Source organism: Glandiceps talaboti, chromosome 22 (genome assembly GCF_964340395.1).
Source record: "Glandiceps talaboti chromosome 22, keGlaTala1.1, whole genome shotgun sequence".
In the NCBI taxonomy this organism is placed as follows: domain Eukaryota; kingdom Metazoa; phylum Hemichordata; class Enteropneusta; family Spengelidae; genus Glandiceps; species Glandiceps talaboti.
In genome coordinates this window covers 12,840,132-12,867,884 of record NC_135570.1, presented here as the reverse complement: position 1 = coordinate 12,867,884, position 27,753 = coordinate 12,840,132, and the positions used below count along the sequence as shown (strand labels likewise).

The following is a 27,753-nucleotide window of genomic DNA, read 5'->3' as shown; positions in this document are numbered from 1 at the left end:
TCAATTGGTAAGATAGTTGATAATTTAACATTTTTTTTTTTTTTTTTTTTTTTTTTTTAAATTTCAATTTTTTTCTCAAAAGTAGTTAGTGTGTGCATACGTGCGTGCGTGCGTGCATGCACATGTGTTTGTGTGTGTATGTACATATTGGTGATGTTTTCAGTTCATAACCCTCTACGGACTTACATTTAGTTTCTGATAAGTCAGTGTGAGTACACCCTAAAAATACCGATAATCTTACTTTTAGATGCCTTCAAGAGAACAAATTAAAATCAGAAGGAAACTGTGAACTGTTCAATTTATCAAAGGTTTTGCATTTCAGCAATAAGTAATAATTTTCACCCAGCTAGCTACACACTTGTGGGTTTGCCATCTTCTCATAAGAGACACAACTTTTGTCTAATCCTGCCATACAGTGTATCAGTTTTTTTGAAATCATTTTGTTGGATTAAGAAATAAAGATTTAATGAGAAACATGAAAATAAAAAGGGCCACCCTGAACAAACAAGAAGTTAGATTTTTCATGAACGATGATACTACGCAATGTGTGCATGAAATTTAGAGGCTAGTAACAGCCCCAAGCACACAGTCATGATTAATCAGCCAATTCTGGTCTTTTCATTCATTAAATCATTATTATTCATTGTTCCCTTAGACCTCTGGGTCAAGGGTCACACACTTGACCTACCGACCTTTGACCTTGAGGTCATAAGAAAACAAAATGGCAGCTGGAAATTCTAATGAATCTAGGTGTTGTCCAACTACTCTCTATTGAAGTCGTGTCTAAACTTCACTAGAAATATGATTAATGCATCTAGTAAATGATCAGTGTTTTTGCTACGGTTGAGAAATGTGTGATAAAAAAATGAAAGTCGTATAATTTATATCAATTACAGCTAAAATGATGTCGGCTTGGTGTTTCACTCATGTGACATGACATTTAATACACACCCTCAGACAATTTCTAATGCAAAAGAAACAATTACATAGGTGCTATGCACAGTAGGGATGTAGAAGTAGTCAAGTTGAAATGTTGATTATCAGTTAGAAAATAAACAATTGCAGCCATTAAAATCATCAAGTCCATGTGTAATGTTTTCATTAGAAGCCTGTTTTTACTGCACTGTGAAAGAATAGCAATGCTTATCAGTGTTCAATGTGATTGGGCAAAGGATCCTGCTGTGTTTATTGTGTCTCTGTTATTGTTAGTCTAGAGTTGAAATATGTCTATCTTTGTGTCAAAAACGTAACGTTCCATGAGTGAAATACCAAGCCTACATCATTTTAGCTATTAGTTGACTCTTTGGACAGGAGGGACGCAGGATTTTTTTACTTACCGTTAACAAAAACACTTAACACTTATCACTAAAGTGAATGTTTTAGCTTGACAGTACAGATTAGTACAAGTGGCACAGGGAAACAAGGCAGGGTGTTATTGAAAATCAGGCATGGGAATATTTCAGAAGCTAAACTTTGGCACTAAAAGTGATCTATTGCTACCAGAGTCAGTAGAGCTAGATGATGAGGTGAGTTTAGCTACGTTAGTTCTACTCTACAAACAGAGGGAAAGACTGAAAGTCTTGTTGCCATGGCACTCCGAGCTTCAAAAACAAAGTTAAGACCAAGGAATGACTCACAGCAACGGGATTATTCAGCCTCACTTTAAAGCTGCTATGCCTTGAAGTTATCAACATGGAAAACGCTTGCACAATTAGTCATCTTCACGTCACATAGCTTTCCATGTTTTCACCCCAAGGCACTCCAAACCAGGATTCTTTCCCAGACAAAGCAGGGAGCTTTCTATAGTACCCTCCACCATGGACTGATGCTGAATTTAATAGCAAACAGGCAAAATGTTGAACTGAAGGGGGATTGAGGAGGGGGAGGAGCCTCTCACACATAAACTAGGACTGATAGGGAGAGCCAAAATCCCTCCTGCTTGTTTTACTTTGCTGACTACAGAGGGCACCCTAATTGTTGTGGAAGTTCTACTTGGCAACCTCATTCTTGAGAGGACTTTCTTTACACCTAGGTTGTTGGAGAGGACCTGTTCTAGAAACTTGTTGATGGGAAATGCATGCTAACATTGAAGGCTGGTTGTTATGGGTGGACATTACATATTGCACCTTCTCTTGTTTGGAAGGGCTCTTGTTGAATACTGGGTGTTGATAATGAGCTATTGTACATGAAGAGCTATTGAAAACACTCATTCACAAAGAGGACCAACACTTCACCTTCTTTGGGGTAGAGAGGAGCCTCACGTTGCATCATATTTCTGGGACTTGCCTATTTGAAGAAGGTTAAACCCTGCTAACTAGGAGAGGATAAAGAAGTAACCTTTTAATTCTAGCTGTGATTGAGAGAGGATACATACTGTAGCCTATTAGTGTGGGTGTTTAAATGTACCCTTCTTGTTTGGTGGGGGCCAACATTGCAACTTGACATTTTGGGTAGGCATTTTGTAAACTCTTTCATTAGGAAAGGACCCATATTTCATCATGCTTGCTATAGATAGGTGCTTCATGCACTCTTACTGTTTGATGGGACCTATACTGCACCCTGCTTGATTGGTGAGACCCATATTTCATCTTGCTTGTGAAGGATGGATATACCCTTATTGTTTGGCAAAACCCACATGGCACCCTGCTTGTTGGTGGGACACAAATACAATCTTGCTTGTGAAGGATGGATATACCCTATTGTTTGGTGGGACCTGAATTGTACCCTGATTGTTTGGTGAGACCCATATTTCATTCTGCTTGCAAAGGGTGGGTGCTTCATGCACCTTCACTGTTTGTTGGGACCCATATTGCACCCTGCTTGTTGGGTTGAATCCTGGTATCAGCATGCACTTACTAAACATAAGTGTGTTCATAGTGTTGTTGCCCGTATCATAACCAGAGAAAGAAGGAAGCCAGATAGGGGACTGAGGCAAGTAGATAATCTTATCCATCCCTACATACGCCAAACAGTGCAACAGACATGTAGGAAGGAGGTATAAGACACAGCAAAAAATAGAAACAAAGTTATATATACATCATGCGTAGGAAAGGGTATCACAAAAAACACAATACTAAAACTATACTGGGGGGGCAAAGTAGAATGATTACTCATGCTACTGTTACTATATCAATTACAAATAGAAAGGTCAATGGAAATTTTCAGTAAAGACCATGTATGGTACTGAACAAACAGCACCCCTATCAGTACAATATTTCACATAACCATATAATATCACCCAAAGCAGGGTTTATGGACATTCTACATAAACGTCGCCCTCTACAGTTATAGCAGTGAATAGGCAAATAGCACTCTATCAGTGCTACATTAATACTTGTCTATCAAGATAATATCAACCAATGCAGGTCAACGGACATTCTAAATAAACATCGCGCTCTACAGTTATACAAGTATTTCATACTACCATTGCAGCATACCTTTCGCTACTGGCAATAAATCATGATCTGCATCCAGTTAAGATTTCACCATTATTTCCTATTTCTACTTTATTCAAGGAGAGACAACTAGGGGGCCCTTTTTATCAGTACATTTATCATTTGAATAACACACAGTGAAATCTATATCTAGAAAAGTAAAGTTAAAACATGCTTGTGAACAAACAAGGCATTGCACTAACATAGAGAGAAGTTAACTCAAAGACGTGTGGGGGGAAAAATCTGTGAAGACCAAAACATAAATTTCCATGCAATGACTTTATGATTCGTTACGGAAAAGTTGTCCTTTCGTCATATGAAATGTACAACGGTCAACAACTAGAATAGATCTCCAGATTAGTATTTTCAAATCTCAGTCTTACCTTCATCTTCAGAGTCTGAAATGAATGTCTCCTGCATGGTTTCCGGTACCAATACTTTCAACTTCTCATCCTTCTCCACCTGTTAAAATGATATGAAATTTAGCACATGGGAATCTGGCACAGTTTTACAATAGTACTAACAATACAGTAGTCTAATAGTTGTAACTTTATCAGAAGTAATAACATCAACTGAGTCCCTTTAATACTTTTGATGGCAGGGTTGGAGTCCCTTTAATACTTCTGATGGTGGGGACTGGGCCCCTTTAATACTCCTGATATTGGGGACTTTGGGGACTGAGTCCCTTTAATACTTCTGATGGTGGGGACTGGGCCCCTTTAATACTTCTGATGGTGGGGACTGGGCCCCTTTAATACTCCTGATATTGGGGACTTTGGGGACTGAGTCCCTTTAATACTTCTGATGGTGGGGACTGAGTCCCTTTAATACTTCTGATGGTGGGGACTGGGCCCCTTTAATACTCCTGATATTGGGGACTTTGGGGACTGAGTCCCTTTAATACTTCTGATGGTGGGGACTGGGCCCCTTTAATACTTCTGTAGTATGGACAGAGTCCCTTTAATACTTCTGATGGTGGGGACTGGGCCCCTTTAACTCTTTCACCACCATTGGCCTCATGGGATTGTTTGTGCTCCACCAGCCCCCTCACTAACATAAAGTGAGAGTGAGTGGTATGCAGTATTTTTGATATAAAAATACTTAGAATTGCCCAATCTTTGAAAATTAGGTATCATTTTACTGGAAAATAAATTGTCTATATCATACTTACAAATAAACACATTCAAATATCACATTCACAACTGAAATTTGGGTTAAAATAAGAAAATATTGGTAAAAAAACCTGTGTTGCTTATTTATTGACATATCACAAATAAACAAAACATTTATATTACAAACAAAATTCAAAATACCAACATTTATGTTTCTACAAAATTCTGTATACTGGTTAAATGGTCAAAATCGGCGAAAATTTGGCAGAAAATGTTATTTTCAGTCGTATTAAATTTGAACGGAAAAAAATAACGGCTCTCTAATCTGATTACGACGCAATTAGTCGGTCCCGCACCGACAATGAAAGGGACAAAAATACCTGAAGTTGTTGCACCAATACCTTCAGAAAAATTAGTTTGTGTAATTATATATCATTATTTGACAGAACAACAAAAAATTATCACCAAATTTATCCTCAAAATCAGTAAAAAATGCCCACAAGTTGGTAGTATACGAGTCCGAATCGGGACGCCAAAGTGGCGCTTTTTGCCAACATGCTGTACCCACAAAACCAAATATGCAGTCGGGACTTTGAAGTTACGTTGCCATAATCTGATCCTTACATTTCCTGCATTGAGTTCACTCAGTCATCTCCTTGTATAAAACATCGTATTCATAGTCAAAATTGAGGGGAAATTTCTACGAACAGCACCGTTATTTACATTGTAAGTTACGTTAGGGGAGACAGATTTCGCTTCGGCGATGTTGAAATTTGAATTTTACGTTGAAAAACGCACATAAAAAATCCGATTCGTAAAATCGCCCGTATCGTGCATAAATTTCCCTCCACTGACCTTCACACGCTGAGCTAGTACAAATACAAGTCATTATTGAGATGTAACAAAAGAAATAAAACCAAAATAATCCATTTTATAGCCAAAAATTACAACCAAGACGTTAGTATGGGAGTCGGTACCTGTCACAAGATTGCGTAAATTTGCCGACATTCAAAAATTCAACCGTAAACTGCCGCCGGCAGCTCACACGGCCTTAGCGGGAATTTGATGCTTACACACAAGTACAACGTGTTCCCATACCTAAATACTTGTATTCAACGATGTATTTCGAGTCAAATTCTGTCGAAATATCCAAAGACAGTGACATAATTTATATCGTAGACCATGTTATGAGAGCCGTTAATTATATCCGCCATGTTTAAATTCGATCTTGTGGGCGAAAAACGCACGTAAAATTACGATCGCTCGTCATTTGGATCGTAGCTCTCGATATCGTTCACTATCATACATTCAAAATGGCAGGCAATATAAACAAGGCTAATACGCATGTGTGGAACTAGTTATGGCAGCAAATTTTGCAGCAATTTCTGCCTTTGAATGGTTTTACGGCAAGATAGGTGAATGAACTTTGGCGTCCCGGTATACCGGGTACTGGTGGGCGCCCTAGCGCGTCCCGGTATACCGGGTACTGGTGGTGAAAGGGTTAATACTCCTGATATTGGGGACTTTGGGGACAGAGTCCCTTTAATACTTCTGATGGTGGGGACTGAGCCCCTTTAATACTGTTGATAGTGGGGTTTGAGTTCCTTTAATACTTTTGATTGTGGGTCTGTCCTCTGATACATTGAGAACATTATACACTAACCTGGGTGGTAGTGGTTGTAACCGTAGTGACAGTGATGAGAGTATTGACGACTGAGATGTAGCCAAGACGTTTAGCAATGGCTAATGCAGTGTATCCATTGTTAGTGACTTCATTAGGATCAGCATCGTGTTGTAACAGGAGATTAATCAGTGCTACATGTCCTTGTTGGGCTGCTTGGTGTAATGGTGTCAGGCCAGCCTATCAAAACACAGATCATAGTAGTTAGTATCTCAGATCTTGAAAATCACCACAAAATCCATTGATATTAAGCCAGCACACAATTGTTCAATTAAGAATTGAGCAAAGTTCAATTCATGTTGTGATAAGATTTGAGGTCATTCTGGTACAGAATTTTGAGCATAGCCACTTTGTTTGACTGTGGGTTAGTCTTTCTCTGTCTGTATCTAGCTGTTTCTGTCTGTCTGTCTATCTGTGTCTCTAGATCTGTACGGCTGTCTGTCTGTCTGTCTTTCTGCTTAGGCCCTCCCTCCACTCACTCGCTCACTCAGTCTCACTCACTCACTCACTCACTCACTCACTCACTCACTCACTCACTCACTCACTCACTCACTCACTCACTCACTCACTCACTCACTCACTCACTCACTCACTCACTCACTCACTCACTCACTCACTCACTCACTCCCTCACTCACTCACTTACTTACTTCAATGTCATTGACACCTACCTTTGTCTTGGCATTGACCTTAGCACCCTGTTGGAGCAGGAAGGTTGCAGTCTTGATGTTGCCATAGTGACAGGCAACATGCAATGGAGTATATCCAGCCTTGGTTTGGGCATCGATGTATGCTCCATTGTTCAACAAGATGGCTGCACAATTGACTCTGTCCTCCTGTGCGGCCAGATGCAGTGGTGTCAATCCATTCTGGAAATACAGAAAAACAAAGTTATTAGCAGGCGTTATCTGTAGCCGAGGGTGGCCTGCACAGTGGTGATCACATCAACAAATTCCAAACTTTATTTGGACGAATATCTATGTCATAATTATTCCTATTGTGTGTGAAATTCCTCCAAATTAATCACTAAACCTACGACAAGAATCCTTAGATGTATTCTTTGTCGTGACATCCTCTGCTCACTAACATTGTAAATATAACAACTTATAATGATACCCAAAGCACTTGCCTTCACATTCTGTGTCACAGATTTCTAGACCCAAAGTAAATAAGTTGTAACAAGACTGGACAAACCTGTTTTCTAAAGGAAAGCGTTCAAGCCCAAAGTGGCTGTTTAAATGGTATTTTTGATAGACCGAGAAATTGCCCACTTCTCCACTAGTTTGCAAACATAAACGTTAAGTACAAAGTTGAGTAAAACATGAAAGATGGGATATTTAGTTGCGAGAACAGACAATGGGGTTACATGCAACTAGCATGCAAATAAGCCTTAATGTGAACACATAGTGACCTGTAACTAGTCATATCCTAAATGAAGCACAACTTTGCTGGTAATGACGCAAAGTAAATCGTCATTTGTGTTCGAGAAAAGTGGCAGCATAGTAGTTGTACCCTACCTTAGCAGTAACATCTGGTTTAGCACCACGTTCAAGCAGCAAGGTCAACATGTCTGTGTGTCCTTCCTGTGAGGCAAGATGCACTGGACTGATGCCGTGTTTGGTTGTTGCGTTGGGTTCTGCTCCATACTCCAGTAAGGTGGTAGCAATCTCCATCTGGTTCTTCTTGGCTGCAATGTGCAGTGGTGTGAATCCGTTCTACACACAAGAAAAAATTCAAAATTAATCTCCAAGAAATAAATTCAACCAAAAAGACATTTTCTACTCATACTGAAACAAAGATAAATCAAATACTCTTCAATACATTAAAAGAAATAGTAGATCTCGTTCAGTAGACTCAGCTGATCAATTCAGGTACATTTTACATTCCGTCAAAATGTCAAATGAAGAACAGTAAATTACCTTTGCTGCTGCATGAGGGGATGCACCTTGTTCCAACAACAACATGGCTACATTGATGTTGTCATAGTGAGCGGCAACATGGAGTGGAGTCAAGCCGTTCTGTAGACAAACAAATAAACAAAGGTCGAAGGTCAATTTAAGGACATTTCATCATACAGAAGTGCAACATTGCAATTCTAGAATTTTTTTTTTTTTTTTTTTTTTTGGGGGGGGACTAAAAAAGTTCATTTACATAACAATATGTTATACAAATTATCTGCGATGCAGCCATTGATTTGTGGAGAGAACAGAATCAGTGTAAGTGACTTACCCTGCCTGCTGCATCAGGAGAGGCGTACTTCCTCAGTAACAGAGCTGCTACTTCGATACTGCCATACTTAGCAGCCACATGAAGGGGTGTGAATCCTTTCTGTAAAGGTAAATAATTACAATATAAACAAACACAAATAAATAAATGCCATGATAGAGGTTATACATCTCAAAATACCAAAATAAAATATTAGTAATTTGTACAAAAGTTCCTGTAGTAATAGTTAAAGACAGATATTTTGAATAATAGACTTTATCTATGTTCATATAGCTATGTCTATGTCAGCTCTAAAATGGACCCACCAAATAGTCAATGTAGTGCAGAATAGATCAAACATAACATGGACAACCACCAAGCAAACACATAAGTGTGCATTATAAATAAGGTGAAAAATGATATAAAAGAATTTTTTTTAGAATTTTTTTTTTTTTAAATTTTCATCACATATTTTGAAATGTGGTGTAGTTCTGTATTTTTTTGTTTTTGTCTCCTTGTGTGCTTTTTTCTACTTTTGTCAAAATGAAAAATTAAGTGTTTATCCATTTATTATTATATAGGTCTATATGAGAAGTACTGTAAACCTGGACATTTTCGCTACAGACTTGTCCTCGCTTATTTCGCTGGACGACAAAAACACAAAAATAAGTAGTGACTAAAATGTCTTCTTCTACATGAACACAATGTACCAGTCTGGTGACTAAAATGCCTTCTGCTACATGAACACAACATAGTAGTCTGGTAATTAGTAAAACTTAGACTGAGAGAATTAGTTGAAGACTGTAAAAACGCAAAACAATTTCTAGTGGTGAAAATATCTAGGTTTTCAGTATACCTTGGTAGTGGTAGAAAGAGAAGCACCATGCTCAAGTAAGACTGAGGCTACATCTTCTTGTCCTTCCTTGGCAGCGATATGCAAGGCTGTGTACATGTCTTTAGTCTGGGCGTCTGGAGATGCTGCATGTTGTAACAGCAACAATACGATTTCAACGTTTCCAAGACGAGACGCAATGTGAAGTGGTGTCTGGTTCTCACGTGCTCTGGCGTCGACTGCTGCACCATTACGCAAGAGAATACGAATGATGTCAATCTGGTTGGCTCTGGCTGCCAGATGTAGGGCTGTCTCACCACGCTATGATAGAGAGAAATATCCACTAAATTGAGAACAGTATTGCAATGAAGTGATAATGATTCTATTTTCAGTGCATATCAAATTTTCACATAAGCCCACACACAGCTGTCCATTGACTTTACACAAGTTATACGAAGAGAGAAACTGGGTTTGTTTTGTATTAAAGATAAAAAATAACAGGATCCATCGAGAATAAAAGTTTACATTACTAGTACAAAAATCTCACTCACTTGCTCACTCACTTTCGTTCTCATCATATTGGGTAAGAACAATCACTGACAAATATATTATACCATGTTATGTGTGGATAAGTTGCAATGTGTAAAACAAACATTAGCTACTCCCCTCCCTTCTCCACACAACCCCAACAATCCCACTCACCTATACATCCATAAATTAGTAAGTTGATTTACTCACCACATTAGCGGTGTCTGGTGATGCACCATGTTGTAACAGCAACAGTACAATATTTACATGTCCCATAAATGCTGCTACATGCAGTGGGGTCAATCCAGACTGTATCAAGTGAGAGAGAAAAATGGAAATACATCAGGGTATCACTTTGGCTACCATTTTCTTCTATTTTCTCTTTTTTATGGTTTACAAATAACAAGATTTACTCCCTGTACTCTCCCTTTTGGCCACTGTTTCACATGATCTATCATAACAGCTGCTAAAGAATACCATTTGTTACAAAACCATGAGAAAGGAGAGATTAACTAGTGACATCTGCAGTACCTCTCAATCATCTTGATGAATAGGTGTCGCAGTTCGATAAACGGTTTTAATCAGACATCATCCATTTCGTTTTCACTATGAGATTCTGAATATACAATCTGCACATTGCTGACTCATGACACTCAGTAATTATGGACCTGCAACTTACGGAGGGTCTACTATACTCTATAATGTTCTACAATCTACCAGACTTACCTCGGTCATTGTGTGAATAGATGCTCCATACTTGAGAAGCAGTTCGATAACTTTAGTACGGTTCTTTTTACATGCAACATGTAAGGGTGTGAATCCATTGAGTGCACGGGCATCAGGGTTAGCCTTTCTATCCAATAGTAATTTGGCTACTCGGTGATGGCCACAATGTGCAGAGACGTGAAGTGCAGTCAAATAGTCCTGTAAGAAAGCAACAAAGTAACAACTAATGAGTAACAAACAACATAGATTTGCTACAACAGCAAGTAATTAACATGACATTTGAGTGCCAGTGTGGTGTACGGTTGGTTTTGAGCTTGCGATGTTCTCTGTGAATGTATTTCCAAGAGAGAAGCAAGTGAAATGGAGTAGAAACCACTGCAACCACATGTAAGCACCCCAAGTACTCATACTGGCATTCACTCATCATGGGAGTCTGTTATGTATGATTTGTTTGTTTATCCAAAGCAACAAATTTTGTTTAAAATATAAGTGTGTTCACATGATTTTGAGTGAACTAACCCTCCTACCTGACACACATTTGAATACAGATTGCAATAAGGTTTTTTTGGCATTGCAAATTACAACAGTGTACATGTGCACTGATGCAAGTAATCTATACACATTGGCTTAGTACGCCAGTATTGCTTATCTATCACACCCGAAAAATAGGGTGTCAGCCTTTATCATATCAGGATATTAAAGATATTGATGCAAGATCTGTGGAGGTAGTCTTCTAAGATTAAGATCTGCACTCAAAATATTGCCACACAAAAACCAAGGATGACAATGACTCTGTTGTGCAAGCCCTCACTATAAGACCTGTTTTGACCTTGAGTCTAGCAGCTAGACTGCTGTGTAGGTAACTGGTTACTGATCAACATTGAAATCTAAATTATTGAAACAGTTCAATACTACATCCGAAAGTGCCAGTTTCGCTTTGATGTGTATCATGTCTCAACCATTCAAATTTCACTGTTGCTATTCAAGATATTAACGTAACTTACCACGGTGACGTCATCTACTGGTGCTTTATGATACAATAAGAGACGTGCGCTATCTACGTGGTCACCTTGGGCTGACATGTGTAAGGGAGCTAGTCCATTTTTAGTCTTAGCCAGGATTGGGGCTCCTCTTTCCAAAAGGAGATCTACAACTTGGTCATGGCCACTTCTGGCTGCACAGTGTAGTGGGGTCAGTCCATCCTGGAACACAAACAGAAATATTATTATTAGAAATAACATAGAAGACAAGCTATCAATTATTGGTACCTTTACTAGCATTTTACTTCATATTAGAGGGTCAAAATAGAACAAGATGTAGGGAAACTTATATGTACAAATTCTCATTCACGCTTTTAGAAATATGTGTCTAGCACAGAGTGGAAGTCACAGTATCAAACTAGGAATCACAGGAATTATATCTTATGATATACCTAGGTGGGAAATTCTATTTCATGAAATAAAAATTTCATTTCATAGTCCAGGTATAAATCAGATAAAAATAACTCTCTACTTTCGTTCTGGTACATAATGACAATTTCACAGTTAAAGCTGACCTCATGGTGACACTTTTTTGGTCCCCCCCCCCCCACCCTGAACTAGCAGCAACAATTGCATACTTTTGTATAGCGAAGGGTCTTAGTGTTAAATGTTATTACAAACACACTATCACATTTCTCAATTCTAGTATCCAATAGAATGCATACTTTCTTATAAAACTATTTACATTAGTTAAATAAAATATATTACCTCTACTTTGCAAATCTGTTTTGTTAGAATGTTAGACTAAACACTTGTATAAATAGACTGTAAAATACATCATGTCCCTACACTCTCACTGGCCTGCTCTATCTGACTGTTGTACTCTGTTGAAAGGGGTTGACCGGTGTGTGAGGGCGCGCCATCACAGGGTACCTTGCACACTAACATACAAAGTCCGTCAAATAATTCCAATACAGTACATATTTCGTTACATAATGAAAGTTTTATAATCACCATGACACCTATAATTATGTCCCCTTGCGAGTTTAATTGAAATAGATGTGTATTTTTGTTGGTGACACCTGTCTGACAACGTTACTTTTATACTTTGGCAGAGAATAACACATGACATCCACTTGTAAAATACAATACCATAATGTTCCCATCAAACAGGTGTTAGCTTTCATCAAAAGTTTTATCATCACATATACATCCTGTACTAAATAATTCACACAATAATGTGTCTATTTACAGTCACAGCAGACTCAGCACCAACATCTATGTTCTACTCTTAAACTGGCTATGATAGTATAGACGCTATCCACGACTTCAAATTTTGATAAAGTTGATGATTAACATTCTATCCAATCTGATATGCTTCTGGGCTTGTCACTGACTGATAGTGAAATTGGGACCATATATTTCACATCTGAGAGTTATTCGTTGTGCTGGAGAAGACATTTCAAAATTTAAGTTTGGCTTCTAAAAGAACATTCCTTTGTGTATCTTTTTTATTTGTAAAGAATGTTCTAAAGGATAAAAAAGAAAAAAGAAAAAGATGAAAGAAAATTAAAAAAGAATGGTCTAAAGTATATCAGCGATGTGAATTTTTATATCGCATAATTGAGTAGCGTGCAATGTAAAAACAAGAGAATCTGCATATCAGTCATCGATGGCGCTGTTCAAAAAAATGTTTATCAAGGTACTTACTCTGGTTCTGCCATCAATCTTTGCTCCTCTATCCAATAACAAAGTCACCATGTTGACTCTACCCCATTTGGCTGACACGTGTAATGGGGTGATTCCATTCTGTAAGAAAATCAAACCATCCATAAATGTTGGAAGTTGATCTTTAAATCAACACAATGTATGAAATGTACAGTAACAGATTTCAGAGTTGTTTCAGAAACGTGTTACTATTTGATTGTCGTCTTATACAATGAACAATCTCACAAAGAACGCAACTCATTTCGATTTTACAAATAAAGTTCTAAATTGTATCTTATAGATTTGTGATTATACAGTGTATAGGCCAAGTCATACACCATTGAACAGCAAATACACGATTTATTTTCTTTTTGCTCTGTACCATGACAAAGACCACATATGTCATTGGTTCTGTGGCACTGAAAACATGGGTCAAAACCTTACAAGTCTCCAGATGAGTTCAAACTTACCCTTGCAGAGTAATCTGCTGCTGCTCCTCTCTGTAACAGCAGTGTGGCTACATTAGTGTGTCCGTAATGTGCAGCTATGTGTAAAGGTGTGAATCCACTCTGTAATACCAAAGAGATATCCATCATTAGAATTTCTGTGCCAAATAATTTGCATTTTCAAAACCATATTTGCATGGACACTTAAAACCCCCAGGTAGACGTTAGAGGGTTTGATCTAATGTTCATATAAATCCTGAGGGTCGTGAATTAGGGCACAAACTAGAGGTCTCCTGGGGTGTCAGGACTTGATTTACCAGTCTTCCAAGGTGAAATAACTGACCACTGCCAGTTAGCCCTTGATTGGATCCCACTGAGCACTGCTAATATGACAGTACAAGTCAGTCATGACCCAAGTGTCATTGACCAGGGTGCTCATGTCCATTCAATGTCATGTGCAATCAATCCTGTACAAAGTATAATTCATGCAAGCCAAGTTGCACATGTTCAAACAAAATATATGGAATTCAAACCCTGGTCATGACAACACATATCTATGCAATTAGTTATGCGGTGCTCAAAATACGAGTCGACACTTTCAAAATCCCTGATTACACATAAATCATGCTAACATACGTATAGTCATGTTATTCTTCAATACCTTTATTCATTCAGTTGGAAAATACGGGTGATCTAAGGGGTTTTGTCACTAAACGTCTTTTGAGTCAGAGTGACAAGGCCCCTTAGGTTACTCATATTTTCGTTGTTGGAACGTACAAAAATACTGGGGAGTAATATCTAAATATATTGACACTTACCTTAGATGTGACATCAGGATTGTGGTCATTTTGAAGTAACAAGGCAGCCGCCTTGGTGTCGTCTTTACGTGCAGCAATGTGAAGTGCAGGAAGTCGAACTTTACCAGCACGGTCATTTTCTAACAGTAAGGCTACTACTTTGTCGTGTCCTTGTTGCAGAGCTACTGCTAGTGGTGTGAAACCATCCTATGGAGATAGAAATCAGTACATATTGACTACTTGATAAAACACAGTCTATAAGATACCACATTCAGTTTAGAAGCCTGATAAGGCTGAACACCATGATGTATCTTAAGCAATCTTAGAGTCTAGATGAAAGAGGAGTTGAGGGAAATGAGTGCATTACACTGGTGGCTTACATTGCTATACTGTGATTTGTTCTGGACCAAATTATTTTTCTCTAACTCTGTCAAATAACCATATTTCACACCTACATTTTAATTGTAATCGGAAGTAGACTTTTAAGGGGCCAGAAGTTAGAGATAAAATTTATTTATTATAGATAGTAAAATTTGCACAAAACACTGCCTACTTAGCAACAATGCCAGGAAATAGTGTACATGTTATGAGATTTCCTTCTTTTTTATCATGTGAACTAAATAGGCCACTTAATAGTAGCAGAAAATACACCACTAATGAGCTACATGTAGTGTTCCATTACACAATCTTCTAATTACACACAAATTGTTCAATTATTAGACAGTTAGAAACCTGATCTCAAAAGGATTGCATGGCCATGTCATTAGACCATAGTACTCATACCCTTGTAGGGGTGGCTATGTCATTAGACCATAGTACTCATACCCTTGTAGGGGTGGCTATGTCATTAGACCATAGAACTCATACCCTTGTAGGGGTGGCTATGTCATTAGACCATAGAACTCATACCCTTGTAGGGGTGACTGTCATTAGACCATAGAACTCATACCCTTGTAGGGGTGGCTATGTCATTAGACCATAGAACTCATACCCTTGTAGGGGTGGCTATGTCATTAGACCATAGAACTCATACCCTTGTAGGGGTGGCCATGTCATTAGACCATAGTACTCATACCCTTGTAGGGGTGACTGTCATTAGACCATAGTACTCATACCCTTGTAGGGGTGGCTATGTCATTAGACCATAGAACTCATACCCTTGTAGGGGTGGCTATGTCATTAGACCATAGAACTCATACCCTTGTAGGGGTGGCCATGTCATTAGACCATAGTACTCATACCCTTGTAGGGGTGGCTATGTCATTAGACCATAGTACTCATACCCTTGTAGGGGTGGCTATGTCATTAGACCATAGTACTCATATCCTTGTAGGGGTGGCTATGTCATTAGACCATAGTACTCATACCCTTGTAGGGGTGGCTATGTCATTAGACCATAGTACTCATATCCTTGTAGGGGTGGCTATGTCATTAGACCATAGTACTCATATCCTTGTAGGGGTGGCTATGTCATTAGACCATAGTACTCATATCCTTGTAGGGGTGGCTATGTCATTAGACCATAGTACTCATACCCTTGTAGGGGTGGCCATGTCATTAGACCATAGTACTCATACCCTTGTAGGGGTGGCCATGTCATTAGACCATAGTACTCATACCCTTGTAGGGGTGGCTATGTCATTAGACCATGGTACTCATACCCTTGTAGGGGTGGCTATGTCATTAGACCATAGTACTCATACCCTTGTAGGGGTGGCTATGTCATTAGACCATGGTACTCATACCCTTGTAGGGGTGGCTATGTCATTAGACCATAGTACTCATACCCTTGTAGGGGTGGCTATGTCATTAGACCATAGTACTCATACCCTTGTAGGTGGCCATGTCATTAGACCATAGTACTCATACCCTTGTAGGGGTGGCTATGTCATTAGACCATAGTACTCATACCCTTGTAGGGGTGGCTATGTCATTAGACCATAGTACTCATACCCTTGTAGGGGTGGCTATGTCATTAGACCATAGTACTCATACCCTTGTAGGGGTGGCTATGTCATTAGACCATAGTACTCATACCCTTGTAGGGATGGCTATGTCATTAGACCATAGTACTCATACCCTTGTAGGGGTGGCCATGTCATTAGACCATAGTACTCATACCCTTGTAGGGGTGGCTATGTCATTAGACCATAGTACTCATACCCTTGTAGGGGTGGCTATGTCATTAGACCATAGTACTCATACCCTTGTAGGGGTGGCTATGTCATTAGACCATAGTACTCATACCCTTGTAGGGGTGGCTATGTCATTAGACCATAGTACTCATACCCTTGTAGGGGTGGCTATGTCATTAGACCATAGTACTCATACCCTTGTAGGGGTGGCTATGTCATTAGACCATAGTACTCATACCCTTGTAGGGGTGGCTATGTCATTAGACCATAGTACTCATACCCTTGTAGGGATGGCTATGTCATTAGACCATAGTACTCATACCCTTGTAGGGGTGGCCATGTCATTAGACCATAGTACTCATACCCTTGTAGGGATGGCTATGTCATTAGACCATAGTACTCATACCCTTGTAGGGGTGGCCATGTCATTAGACCATAGTACTCATACCCTTGTAGGGGTGGCTATGTCATTAGACCATAGTACTCATACCCTTGTAGGGGTGGCTATGTCATTAGACCATAGTACTCATACCCTTGTAGGGATGGCTATGTCATTAGACCATAGTACTCATACCCTTGTAGGGATGGCTATGTCATTAGACCATAGTACTCATACCCTTGTAGGGGTGGCTATGTCATTAGACCATAGTACTCATACCCTTGTAGGGATGGCTATGTCATTAGACCATAGTACTCATACCCTTATAGGGGTGACTATGTCATTGACCATGATTGGTACTCATACCCTTGTAGGGGTGGCTATGTCATTAGACCATGGTACTCATACCCTTGTAGGGGGATATGTCATTAGACCATAGTATTCATACCTTTGTAGGGGTGGCTATGTCATTAGACCATGGTAGTCATACCCTTGTAGGGGTGGCTATGTCATTAGACCATAGTGTATTCATACCCTTGTAGGGTGGCTATGTGTACAATTTATAATATATTCATACCTGGGGAGTCATGTGTATGAGTATATAAAACAATAATACAGTCAAACTTAGGAGGCCATGTATGCAGTATGTAATAATACATACATACTTAGAGGGTCCATATATGCAGTATGCATAATACACTCCTAATTTAGGGGGTATACTACATCAAATGATTATTATGTATCACTTCATGAAATTTACCAACCTAATAAGTAATATTGTGAATTAGATAAAAGACAGAGAAAGTTACAAATGTCATATTTTTGTATGTAAAGCATGGTGGCAGCATGACCAAGCAGAGTAAATGGTTTGTACTATTAGTTGATGTATGTTTGTATAAATCCCATGGGTGTACACAGAACATGCAAACGGTCATGTTGTATGTTTATCAAAGGTTTAACGTTACCAACAATTTCAGATCAAATTTGTACGTGTAACACGCTGACCACTGACATCTCTGAATCAATGAATTGAAGTCAAAGTAATGGACGGTAATTTGCAGCTACAGATTTCAATCTGGTTTTATTTTGGTGAAAGGTACATTATAAAATTACAAATGAAACAGCTGATTTCTGTTAGAGCAATGTTTTTTGTTTTTGTTTGAAAACTGATAAATATTGATGATATTATAATTCAGTAACGATATGGGGTATTGTGAACTCTGATTCTCTGAGGGGATCAGATAAGGATGAAAAAATGTGGTTTTGTACAGAGGAATGTGGATGAAAAACATAGTATGCATACTTGACTGAATTACAAGTATGTGATTGTAACTGATTTTATTCTGTGTGACCTAGATTAAGAACTAAAGTATGACATTGGGTTGTGTGTGGGGTGGGAATATGTACTTGTGTTTGTTTGTTTGTTTGTGTGTGTGCATGTGTCTGTATATATGTATGTATGTATGTATGTATGTATGTATGTATGTATGTGTATGTATGTATGTATGTGTGTGTGTGTGTGTGTGTGTGTGTGTGTGTATGTATGTATGTATGTATGCATGCATGCGTGCGTGCGTGCGTGCGTGCGTGCGTGCGTGTGTGTATGTATGTATGTATGTATGTATGTATGTATGTATGTATGTGTCTATGTATGTATGTATGTATGTGTGAGTTTATTGCTTTGTTTTATCTACCACCATCAGACCTTCAAAGTTATTTTCTCAGTGTCAAAAATTACAATCAAGGAAAACACATCTCATATCGTAGGCCTAAATACAATGATTCAACATACTAAATTTTAGTTATTTGTGAAGAAATTTGGACAAAGAAAATAGTTGGGGGGGGGGGGGGGGGAGAAGAGAAAATAAAGGTTTGTTCCGTAACATGCCAAAAATAGCATTTGCCTGAACTGTGCATAACCAACCATCTAATATTTCCTAATTCTGGTAGATTTGTAATCTAGATCTATCAATGTGTTTAGTTTTACATGATACAAATCTTTATAAAGTGAAAACATTGTAGTACTTTGCAGTAATCCTAGTCAACCACAGTGGTCTTTGTTTATGTTTTAATAGGCACAACACTTGAAGTTAATAGGGTTAGGTGAACTGCTTCCAAGTTTGGTATAACATACATATTATCCTGGGAGACATACTTGCCACAAAACAGCTGTGGAACACAAATAGTTGGTTTCTGATAGCTTTTCACAGAGTTTCTGAGTAATTCTAGATTTAAATGGTATATATATGGGGTAACCTAAGGGGCCTAAGTTTGAATAGTTGAAGAATATATATGCTAAGTGGACTGGTTGGAAAAGTCAAAGAATATGAATATCCTAAGGGACCTGGTTTGAATAATTGAAGAATAGGTATGCTAAGTGGCCTGGTTTGAATAGTTGAAGAATATGAATATCCTAAGGGGCCTGGTTTAAAATGTTGAAGAATATGCAAGTATCCTCAGTGGCCTGGTTTGAGATGTTGAAGATCTGAATTTATGAACATCCCACATGTAAGTGGTCCATTATCAGCAGACAGCGATGCGATGAATAATGAAATGACCAGTTATGTCACAAATATTTCTCATTAATGAGTAAAAAAAAATATGATGGAATAATACAATGTATGTTGAGTGAGCCATATTTGATTAGATAGCTACAAAATGATGGGTAATGTCAATATTGTAATCCATATTGTTAGTGCTACAAAAGTGATAAAATTCAGGCACCACTCAGTCACAGACAACCTTGAATATTTTCCTAAATTGACCAATTTTTGATTAATCTATGTTCTTCTGACAACAGGAAATTTGCTCATCCTAAATTATTACCTGACAACGATAAATTTATAACTATTTGACATTTCATATTTGACCTAGTTACAACATAATTTTCAAGGCTGTCATTGAACTGAATCAAATCAAGTTTACTGGGCTAGCCTTACTGCAAGGGTCTGAGTAAGATTATTTCTGGTTACGCATAACATCACAGATTATGTACAACACTGATTGGTTCATATCAATGGAATGATATACTTCCCACAATGCATTATTCAAAATGGTGGGCTTTCAAGTTCTCTATCGTCATAATACTAAAAAGTCAATATTTTGATTCTGCATTTATTAAATACCTGCACTTGACATTACATTTTTAAACTTAATATGGGTGGTTTTAGTGATGGGGAGTTTAATTCATTTTAAATGTTTTCTGGATTTTATCAAAACCAAAGAGAAACCCTTGGCAATGATATGCATTTTTTTTATGACAGTTGAAGTTACCTGGATCTGCTTCTAAACCTGCGGCTGTTATTATAATTTATATGATAGGATATATGGATATGCAAACTCCAAAATAAAGATTTCTAGACTCTACAAAACCCAACGGCAATGTTGTGTTGTCATTCTCATGATTTATAGTTGATTGTAAGACCAAAATTTCAAAATTTTAGCTGAAATTTGAAGTTATGAATATATTATCAATATGACGTACCTCAGTGGCAAGACTCTGATTGGCTCCATTGGCAAGCAAAAATCTGACTACAGATTCGTGATTTTCTTGAGCTGCCATGTACAATGGGGTGAAGCCATTCTGTAGATCAAACAGAAAAAAAGGAAAAAAGGCATATTAATTTTCATCATACACTGGGAATCTGAAACTGGATATAAATTCTGTGAGCCACATGTATCTAATAGTCCTATAGGAAGGCTCATTTATACGACGGCCATTTGAGAAGATACTGAATGACAAGTACTACTAGAACAGTGCAATATTTGGACTGGATTGACATTTGTAATTCTCGTAACATCTGAAAATAAAATATTGCACCATAGAAATGTGAATTATTTGACTTCTTGTTTGATAACATGAATTCCATTACACATTTCATTCCATTTCTATCAAACTTGTATAAAATAAAGTAGTTTTGTGGCAAAACAACGACTACTAAACAAGAATTTTTCGCCATATATTTTTGGCGGGAAAAATTCTATACTTTGTGATTTCTTGTTTGATAACATGAATTCCATTACATTTCATTCCATTTCTATCAAACAAGTATAAAATAAAGTACTTTTGTGCCAAAAAATGACTAATAAAACAAGAATTTTCCCCACATATTTTTGGCGGGAAAAATTCTATACTTTGTGATAAACAAACAAACTGTTCACTCAGAATACAGTTTGACATTTAGATGTCTAGCATTGCTGTCGGGTAGTAGTGCAAACATCAATTTCTTGCCTACAGCTAGCTACATTCTTTAGTGATAACGATTACAAAATGTCTCAGTAACATAAAATACAGCAATAAATTGTACAGATTTGTTGTTATCTGGCTCTAGTAAAGTACACCCTACTTGAATTATTCAGACTTGCTAAATGGTATTATCTCTCCAGGCTACAAATAGAAGCCTTACATCAGCCTCTATGTACTTCTTTTCACTTCTCGTACATAGTTTAAAATTTGCTATTATTCATTTCTAGTCAAAGTTTTAAAACTTTTAATCAATATTTTTGTAAAATTCTGAGATTGGTTATCCAATCCATACCTTCATATTCATCTTGTAGAAGTTGTCTTATGAAATTCGATGCTCTATTCATCTGTGGTCAATATTCTTGAAATTCATCATCACTCACTTCCCTATTACAAATCTACAACTGCCTACATGTACCTAACACTATTAATACCTTCCCTCTCTCCATTCCTTGGAACAAGGCTCAAAGTGAATTTGCCATGCATGGCAGTCAAATCATATAGCCAAGTAGACAGTTTCAGCTGCAATTGTCAATGGATTCCATAGGTCTAACAGACTATCACCCTATAAATTTGGTAGATACAATATTTTAGAACTCTGTGTGTCCTGGACTACTGCTAATTTCATGCCCTCCCTCACCATCATCATCAGCCACATCCCTCATCCACAATGCTACCCTCCCTCCAAACCATCTTCAACCCCAATCCTCATCCCCTTCCCTTCCCTCCCCACCATCATCAACTCCCAAACCTCATCCCAAAGGCTACCCTCCCTCCCCACCATCATCAGCTTCCAGTCCTCATTTCCAATTCTACCCTCCCTCCCTCCAAACCATCTTCAACCCCAATCCTCATCCCCTTCCCTTCCCTTCCCACCATCATCAGCTTCCAGTCCTCATTTCCAATGCTACCCTCCCTCCCAACCATCTTCAACCCCAATCTTCGTCCCCTTCCCTCCCTCCCCACCATCACCAGCCATATCACCACCCATCTCTGGTTCTTCAGTCTACTTACAAGAGACTGTACGTTGACATTTGCTCCATGTTCCACCAGGATTTTCACAATATTTTTCTGTCCTGCCAATGATGCAATGTGTAGTGCTGTATTTCCTTTCTGTAACATCAAAACAAAAGAGAGACATAATATTAATAAGCTATGATTTCATTTACACATCACCAATGTTAATGCTTATGTTAGACATATAGAGCCATTACACTAAAGGTACATGTCAGGCAATACATGTAGATGGGGGGGTGGGGGGTGTATGTTATATCTACCCAAATTACCAGGATTCCCAACCCAAATTATGGTACACTGTCTATAAATCCAAGCAAATTTTACAAGAATTCATGCCTCCTTTACCAGGATTCCCATCAACATTATGCTACAATATATAGAAATGTATGCAAGTTTTATCAAATTTCATGTTGACAAGAGTTCTCCAACTTTGGAAAACAACACTATCTTGAAAGTTGAATCTCTCAAAAAAATCAACCATGATATCCGAACAGCTGTACCTCATCCAATGCGTTTGTGTTTGTTCAACCTATTTCCATTTGTACTAAACTTAGAGTTACTTTAACAATTCAAGAAAAGTTGTATATTTATACAGAATTCCTCTAGAGGTACTCATTCGGGGCTAGGATGGTCTACGATGACCCAATCGATATTCCCCAATACTCTGACATTTCAAAAGGGCACACTTAAGAAGCGGATTCTTGCTGTATATGAAAATACCTGCCTTCAACTCATTTCGTACAAAGAGAGTATAAACATACATGTATAAATAAATCAAAATCCCAGAGAGACTCCTGTAACAGTTATCAAACTCCTACATGTCGGTATAAAACTTTGATACGTCAAATCTCTGTGGAGATATTGATATTCTGTTTTAACCAATCCGATAAACATTTTTAAGGATCTTGTGTGTCAGTGTTTCTGTAAATGTTTCAAAATCAAGTGAGAAGAATGAGGAGAAGTAGAACCATCAAATACACAGTGTGGTTCCTAGACAACTAATCATTATATGGGGGATGGGGGTGTGGAAGGGGTTGGGTAGGGGTCAACGTCTTGTAATTTCAAGTTCTCTTCATCTACCTACCATCATATTTTTTGGTGGTAAGTAGGTAAAAATCTATAGAGTTCCCTGGTCATTTTACCAGGTTCCCTACCACGGTTCCCTACCAGTGTTTTTGTTATGGGTAGTAGGTAGGTAAAAGTTCCCAAGTCATTTTACCAGGGTTCTCAACCTTTGATTTTTGGTAAGTAAATAAAATCTACCTGTTTTCCCTATGTCACATTAACATGATTCCCAAATTACAAAACACCCTCTCTGTGTATCTATGTCACTTTTGGACAAATTCCTTTGTGTAGCCAGATAGTCAAATCTTGGCTATGTGCTGCCATAAGGTGCGAAATTATCACTTTTATACAGACTACATTTCCTGTACAAGCTGTACAGCTAAATTAAACCAAACATCAAACCTGAGATTTACAGACATAGTAACACATGTGTTTCCTGACCTTTTGACATCTTACAACTCTCGCGGTAAACCAAGGGTCATGACCTTTCATTTCACTCTATAATGACACACTGGTAGTGATCGAGTTTACCCACAAATCTAGGTTACATACTTTCTCAGTTCATTTTATTTTACTTTAATACCCATTTAATGATTTATTCATTTAATTATTTCGTTTACTAATTTTGTTTTGAGTCAATGCATACTCTGCTTAGGCCAAAATTGTGTGGTTCCATTAATGCCAAATTTCAAACTAGGGTGGGTTGGTAGGATTTTTTTCACTTTAATTTTTTTTTTTTTTTTTTTTTTATCTTCGAGGATCTGTTCAATGTTCTTTTCATATTTATAAAGGTGAACAGAGACTTCTCATCAATGTAATGCTATACTGTAGAACAGGACAGTATAGATTCCAGGCTTCCAGGCTTCCTTTTTATTTTTTCATTTTCATAGCGAGAACAATATTATTTTTTCAATCTGATCACTTCTAATCTTTACCATTAAATTTTTCAATTTTGCAAAACAAAAAAGGCATCAGGTTAAAAAGTAAGCATGGTTGAATCATTTTCTACAATATCATCGACAAGTCATCAGCAAAAAAAACGTTCACAAGTTTACATTGCAGCAACTGTTTTGACCAAACTGGAAGTATGCCATGGGCTTGATTGTAATAGGAAACGTTGGAGACAAATCTACATTACACAGAACACATGCTTAATTCATTGCCACACAAACAGGTCATTTCAGGAGAATCTTTTAAAGTACTTCTGTTTCTTGTTCAATATTTGTCAAGATACACCAATATAGTATTTCTACCTTGGGGCAAAGTGGTAAATTTAATTTGACAACTGTTCATACTATACGATAGAGTTTCTCCGGCTTGCCAACATCAACTCTGTTAAAAACCAATTTGTGTAATCAGAACACAAAAGGTTGCCCTGGAGTGAAAAACTTTTAAACAGTGTTGTCACTGTGTTATATCCTTACTACACTACATCTACACTTCCCACGTCCACTAAACAATACCCTCTAGCCTTTTCAATTTTAGTTGTTTTGCCATCTCGTATTGCAAATGTTGATCAACCTAGGTAGGCCATGAAAGAAGGTGAGCATTCATCAAATATGCATACACTATACAGAATCTATTCAAGAAATCATTCACTGTTATTAACTCACAGCTATTCTTTAAACTTCTTTTCACCTTATTATTTGGGTTACAACTTCAAGTATATTACTACTTACATTCTCATTTGTCTTGTAATTTATGATGAAAATAAAAAGAGTTATTTAAGCCACATAGTATTTCAATTTGAGAGAAAATTGCACTTAAAAAGGCCAACCTGACTGAATGAGAACTTGAAATGCAATTTATCAATTCCAAGTACGTAGAATCCATCAAGATTAGTCTTAATCATCAACTACATGTACACTGCAGTTTATGAATTCATCTCACCCTTATTACTGTCACTCTATAGTACAGTCAATTTATTAACAACATAGCCTACAGCAGTAATTCTTTTTATATAGTGAATGAATGAATGAATGAATGAGTTAATGAATGAGTGAGTGAGTGAGTGAGTGAGTGAGTGAGTGAGTGAGTGAGTGAGTGAGTGAGTGAGTGTGAGTGAGTGAGTGAGTGAGTGAGTGAGTGAGTGAGTGAAAGACTGAATGAATGAAGAAAGAGTAAATGAATGAGTGAGTGAATGAAATAAATAAATAAATGGATGGATGAATGAATGGATAAGTGAATGAATGAATGAATGAATGAACTTGTACGTTTCCATTCAACTAAAGTAGTATTAGTATTCCTGTACATGTACAATACTATACTATGTGTGCATTATATTTTCTACCACTACGAAATATAAAAGATCATTTTTGTTTGCTGTTTGTTATTATAATTTACATGTCTTTTGTTTATTTGTTATTATTTTTATGTACCTGTCTTTTATTACGTTCCTCGTAAATGACATTTTAATTTTAATCATTATACTTTGCATTTTAATACAATTGTACAACTTTTAGGACTTGTTTTTATTGGTCAATTTTTTGGGTTTCTCAACATGCTTATTTTACTGATACATGAACTCAAGAAGCAATTTGCTAGCAAGTGTAGATTCCATTCTAAAATAACATCTTGTTGTACAGAAAAACTAAAGATGACCCTGATAACTCAACCTATCCAAACACAACCATTACTTCAATTCACTGATAACTGAATTAGTTTACTGCCATAAAAATGTCCCTCTGGTAATTCATTTCACAATAAATCAGAAACTGATTTGATCGCTAAGTAGAATTTTCAGACTGTGACATGCGTATGATTCATATACAACAGTGGAAACCAAGCTTTTGGCTTACTAAGATAAACACAAACTAAAACTTTCATTAGACATCTTAATATGAATTAATAAACAGACACTGGTTTAATTATACTCACAGTATGGAGGCTATTCTGACGACTTGTATAATCTTGCAGTGTACATTTTTGGGGATTTTAAACAGTATTTACACTATGTTGATCACAGGGTGATCATATCTACACAACAAATACACAGCTATCACCCACTTGTAATTGTGTAGTCTACCACATCTAACAACAATAGGTTTAGTTTGTGTATATGTTAGTAAGCCAAAAGTTTGGTTTCCACTGTTGTAACAATAGTTTTAGTTTGTGTCTATCTTAGTAAGCCAAAAGTTTGGTTTCCACTGTTGTAACAATAGTTTTAGTTTGTGACTATCTTAGTAAGCTGAAAGTTTGGTTTCCACAGTAGTAGATTGGCCAATATAGACAACTAAGTGTGTGTTTTTAATCTCCGTAACTGCTAGCTTATTTATAGTGGCTCTCAACACCTAGACTATTATAGTCCTATGATGGGAGACAGACGCAGTTTTACTTTCTACAAGACTTCTTTCACATCTGACTCTACTTGCTATTGTAAAATAACAGTACTTCATTCAATGTATACTATACCATCGTGATGCCTGGAAATCATTTAACGTGATAAAACCAGGGAAGAAGGAAAGTATTCATTATAACATTTCCTGAGTTTAAACAGAGTGCAGACTTTGATGAAATAACAAGGAAACAATGTGTTCCAGGTTTTCCCAGAAGAAAATGTGATTACTTTTATTCAACTGTAAACACTTTAAGATTAAACTAACACTTCCTTTCTGTTTAACAGGACTAATCTTTTAATCCTTTTCATTGTTCAACTATTATATAGAAATACATTAAATAAAATTCTGAAATGTATACTAAATACAGATAGGGGAAATCTAACAAAAAGTCACCATTTATTGTTTGCTCTGTCACAGTGCTGAAGTATGTATTACTAGTGTGTGTGTGTGTGCGTGTGTGCATGTGTGTGCATTTGTGTGTGTGTGTGTGTGTGAGTGCACGTGTTTATGTGCATGTGTGTCTGTGTCTGTGTCTGTGTGTATGTATGTATGTATGTATGTATGTATGTATGTATGTATGTATGTATGTATGTGTGTGTGTGTGTATACTGTATGTGCAGATGTGCATGTTCAGTGGGTGCGTGCATGCGTGTGTGTGTGTGTGTGTGTGTGTGTGTGTGTGTGTGTGTGTGTTTTGCCATTTTTTTTGTGTGACAATTTACTTGTAAATTCCAGAGCTAACAACAAAATATCCTGCCATGTAAGAAAACAATTTTGTTTGTCACTTATCTCACCAAGGTGTAACTATGTATTTATTTACTCATTACAACTATACACCGCATGTTATTCCTACAACTTTCTATATCTCCTAATCCACATTGAGTATTTAAAACCTAGGGTCAAATGACAGGGCTATCATAAAAGGACAGTTCATGGTGGTATTTATTTGGATTCCCAACTTACAACTATCTAAGTTATGCCCAATATGAGGGCATGGCAATATGTTTGGGGGCCAACCACCGTCTTACATTGACAGTTCTTTGTAAGATTTGACAGCTCCATGTTATATAAGACATGGGTGTTGATTTCTTGATAACAAAGTTGTAGAATGCAAACTATAAAAATTTCA

The 27,753-nt window shown here is 37.4% G+C and overlaps 1 protein-coding gene across 1 annotated transcript in view; it reads right to left on the bottom strand.

Annotated features, from left to right (window-relative positions):
• LOC144452060 (uncharacterized) overlaps positions 1-27,753 on the bottom strand; it is a 152,237-nt gene that overhangs the window by 74,688 nt on the left and 49,796 nt on the right. Inside the window, exons 5-20 of the mRNA XM_078143071.1 lie at positions 22,219-22,317; positions 20,446-20,544; positions 14,469-14,654; positions 13,675-13,773; positions 13,208-13,306; positions 11,522-11,719; positions 10,518-10,715; positions 10,002-10,100; positions 9,288-9,584; positions 8,456-8,554; positions 8,146-8,244; positions 7,744-7,941; positions 6,898-7,095; positions 6,210-6,407; positions 3,818-3,896; positions 2,857-2,955 (exon numbers count right to left, since the gene is read on the bottom strand). Of these exons, the coding sequence (XP_077999197.1) occupies positions 2,857-2,955; positions 3,818-3,896; positions 6,210-6,407; positions 6,898-7,095; positions 7,744-7,941; positions 8,146-8,244; positions 8,456-8,554; positions 9,288-9,584; positions 10,002-10,100; positions 10,518-10,715; positions 11,522-11,719; positions 13,208-13,306; positions 13,675-13,773; positions 14,469-14,654; positions 20,446-20,544; positions 22,219-22,317 (2,344 nt within the window). The remainder of the gene's footprint in view (positions 1-2,856; positions 2,956-3,817; positions 3,897-6,209; positions 6,408-6,897; positions 7,096-7,743; positions 7,942-8,145; positions 8,245-8,455; positions 8,555-9,287; positions 9,585-10,001; positions 10,101-10,517; positions 10,716-11,521; positions 11,720-13,207; positions 13,307-13,674; positions 13,774-14,468; positions 14,655-20,445; positions 20,545-22,218; positions 22,318-27,753) is intronic.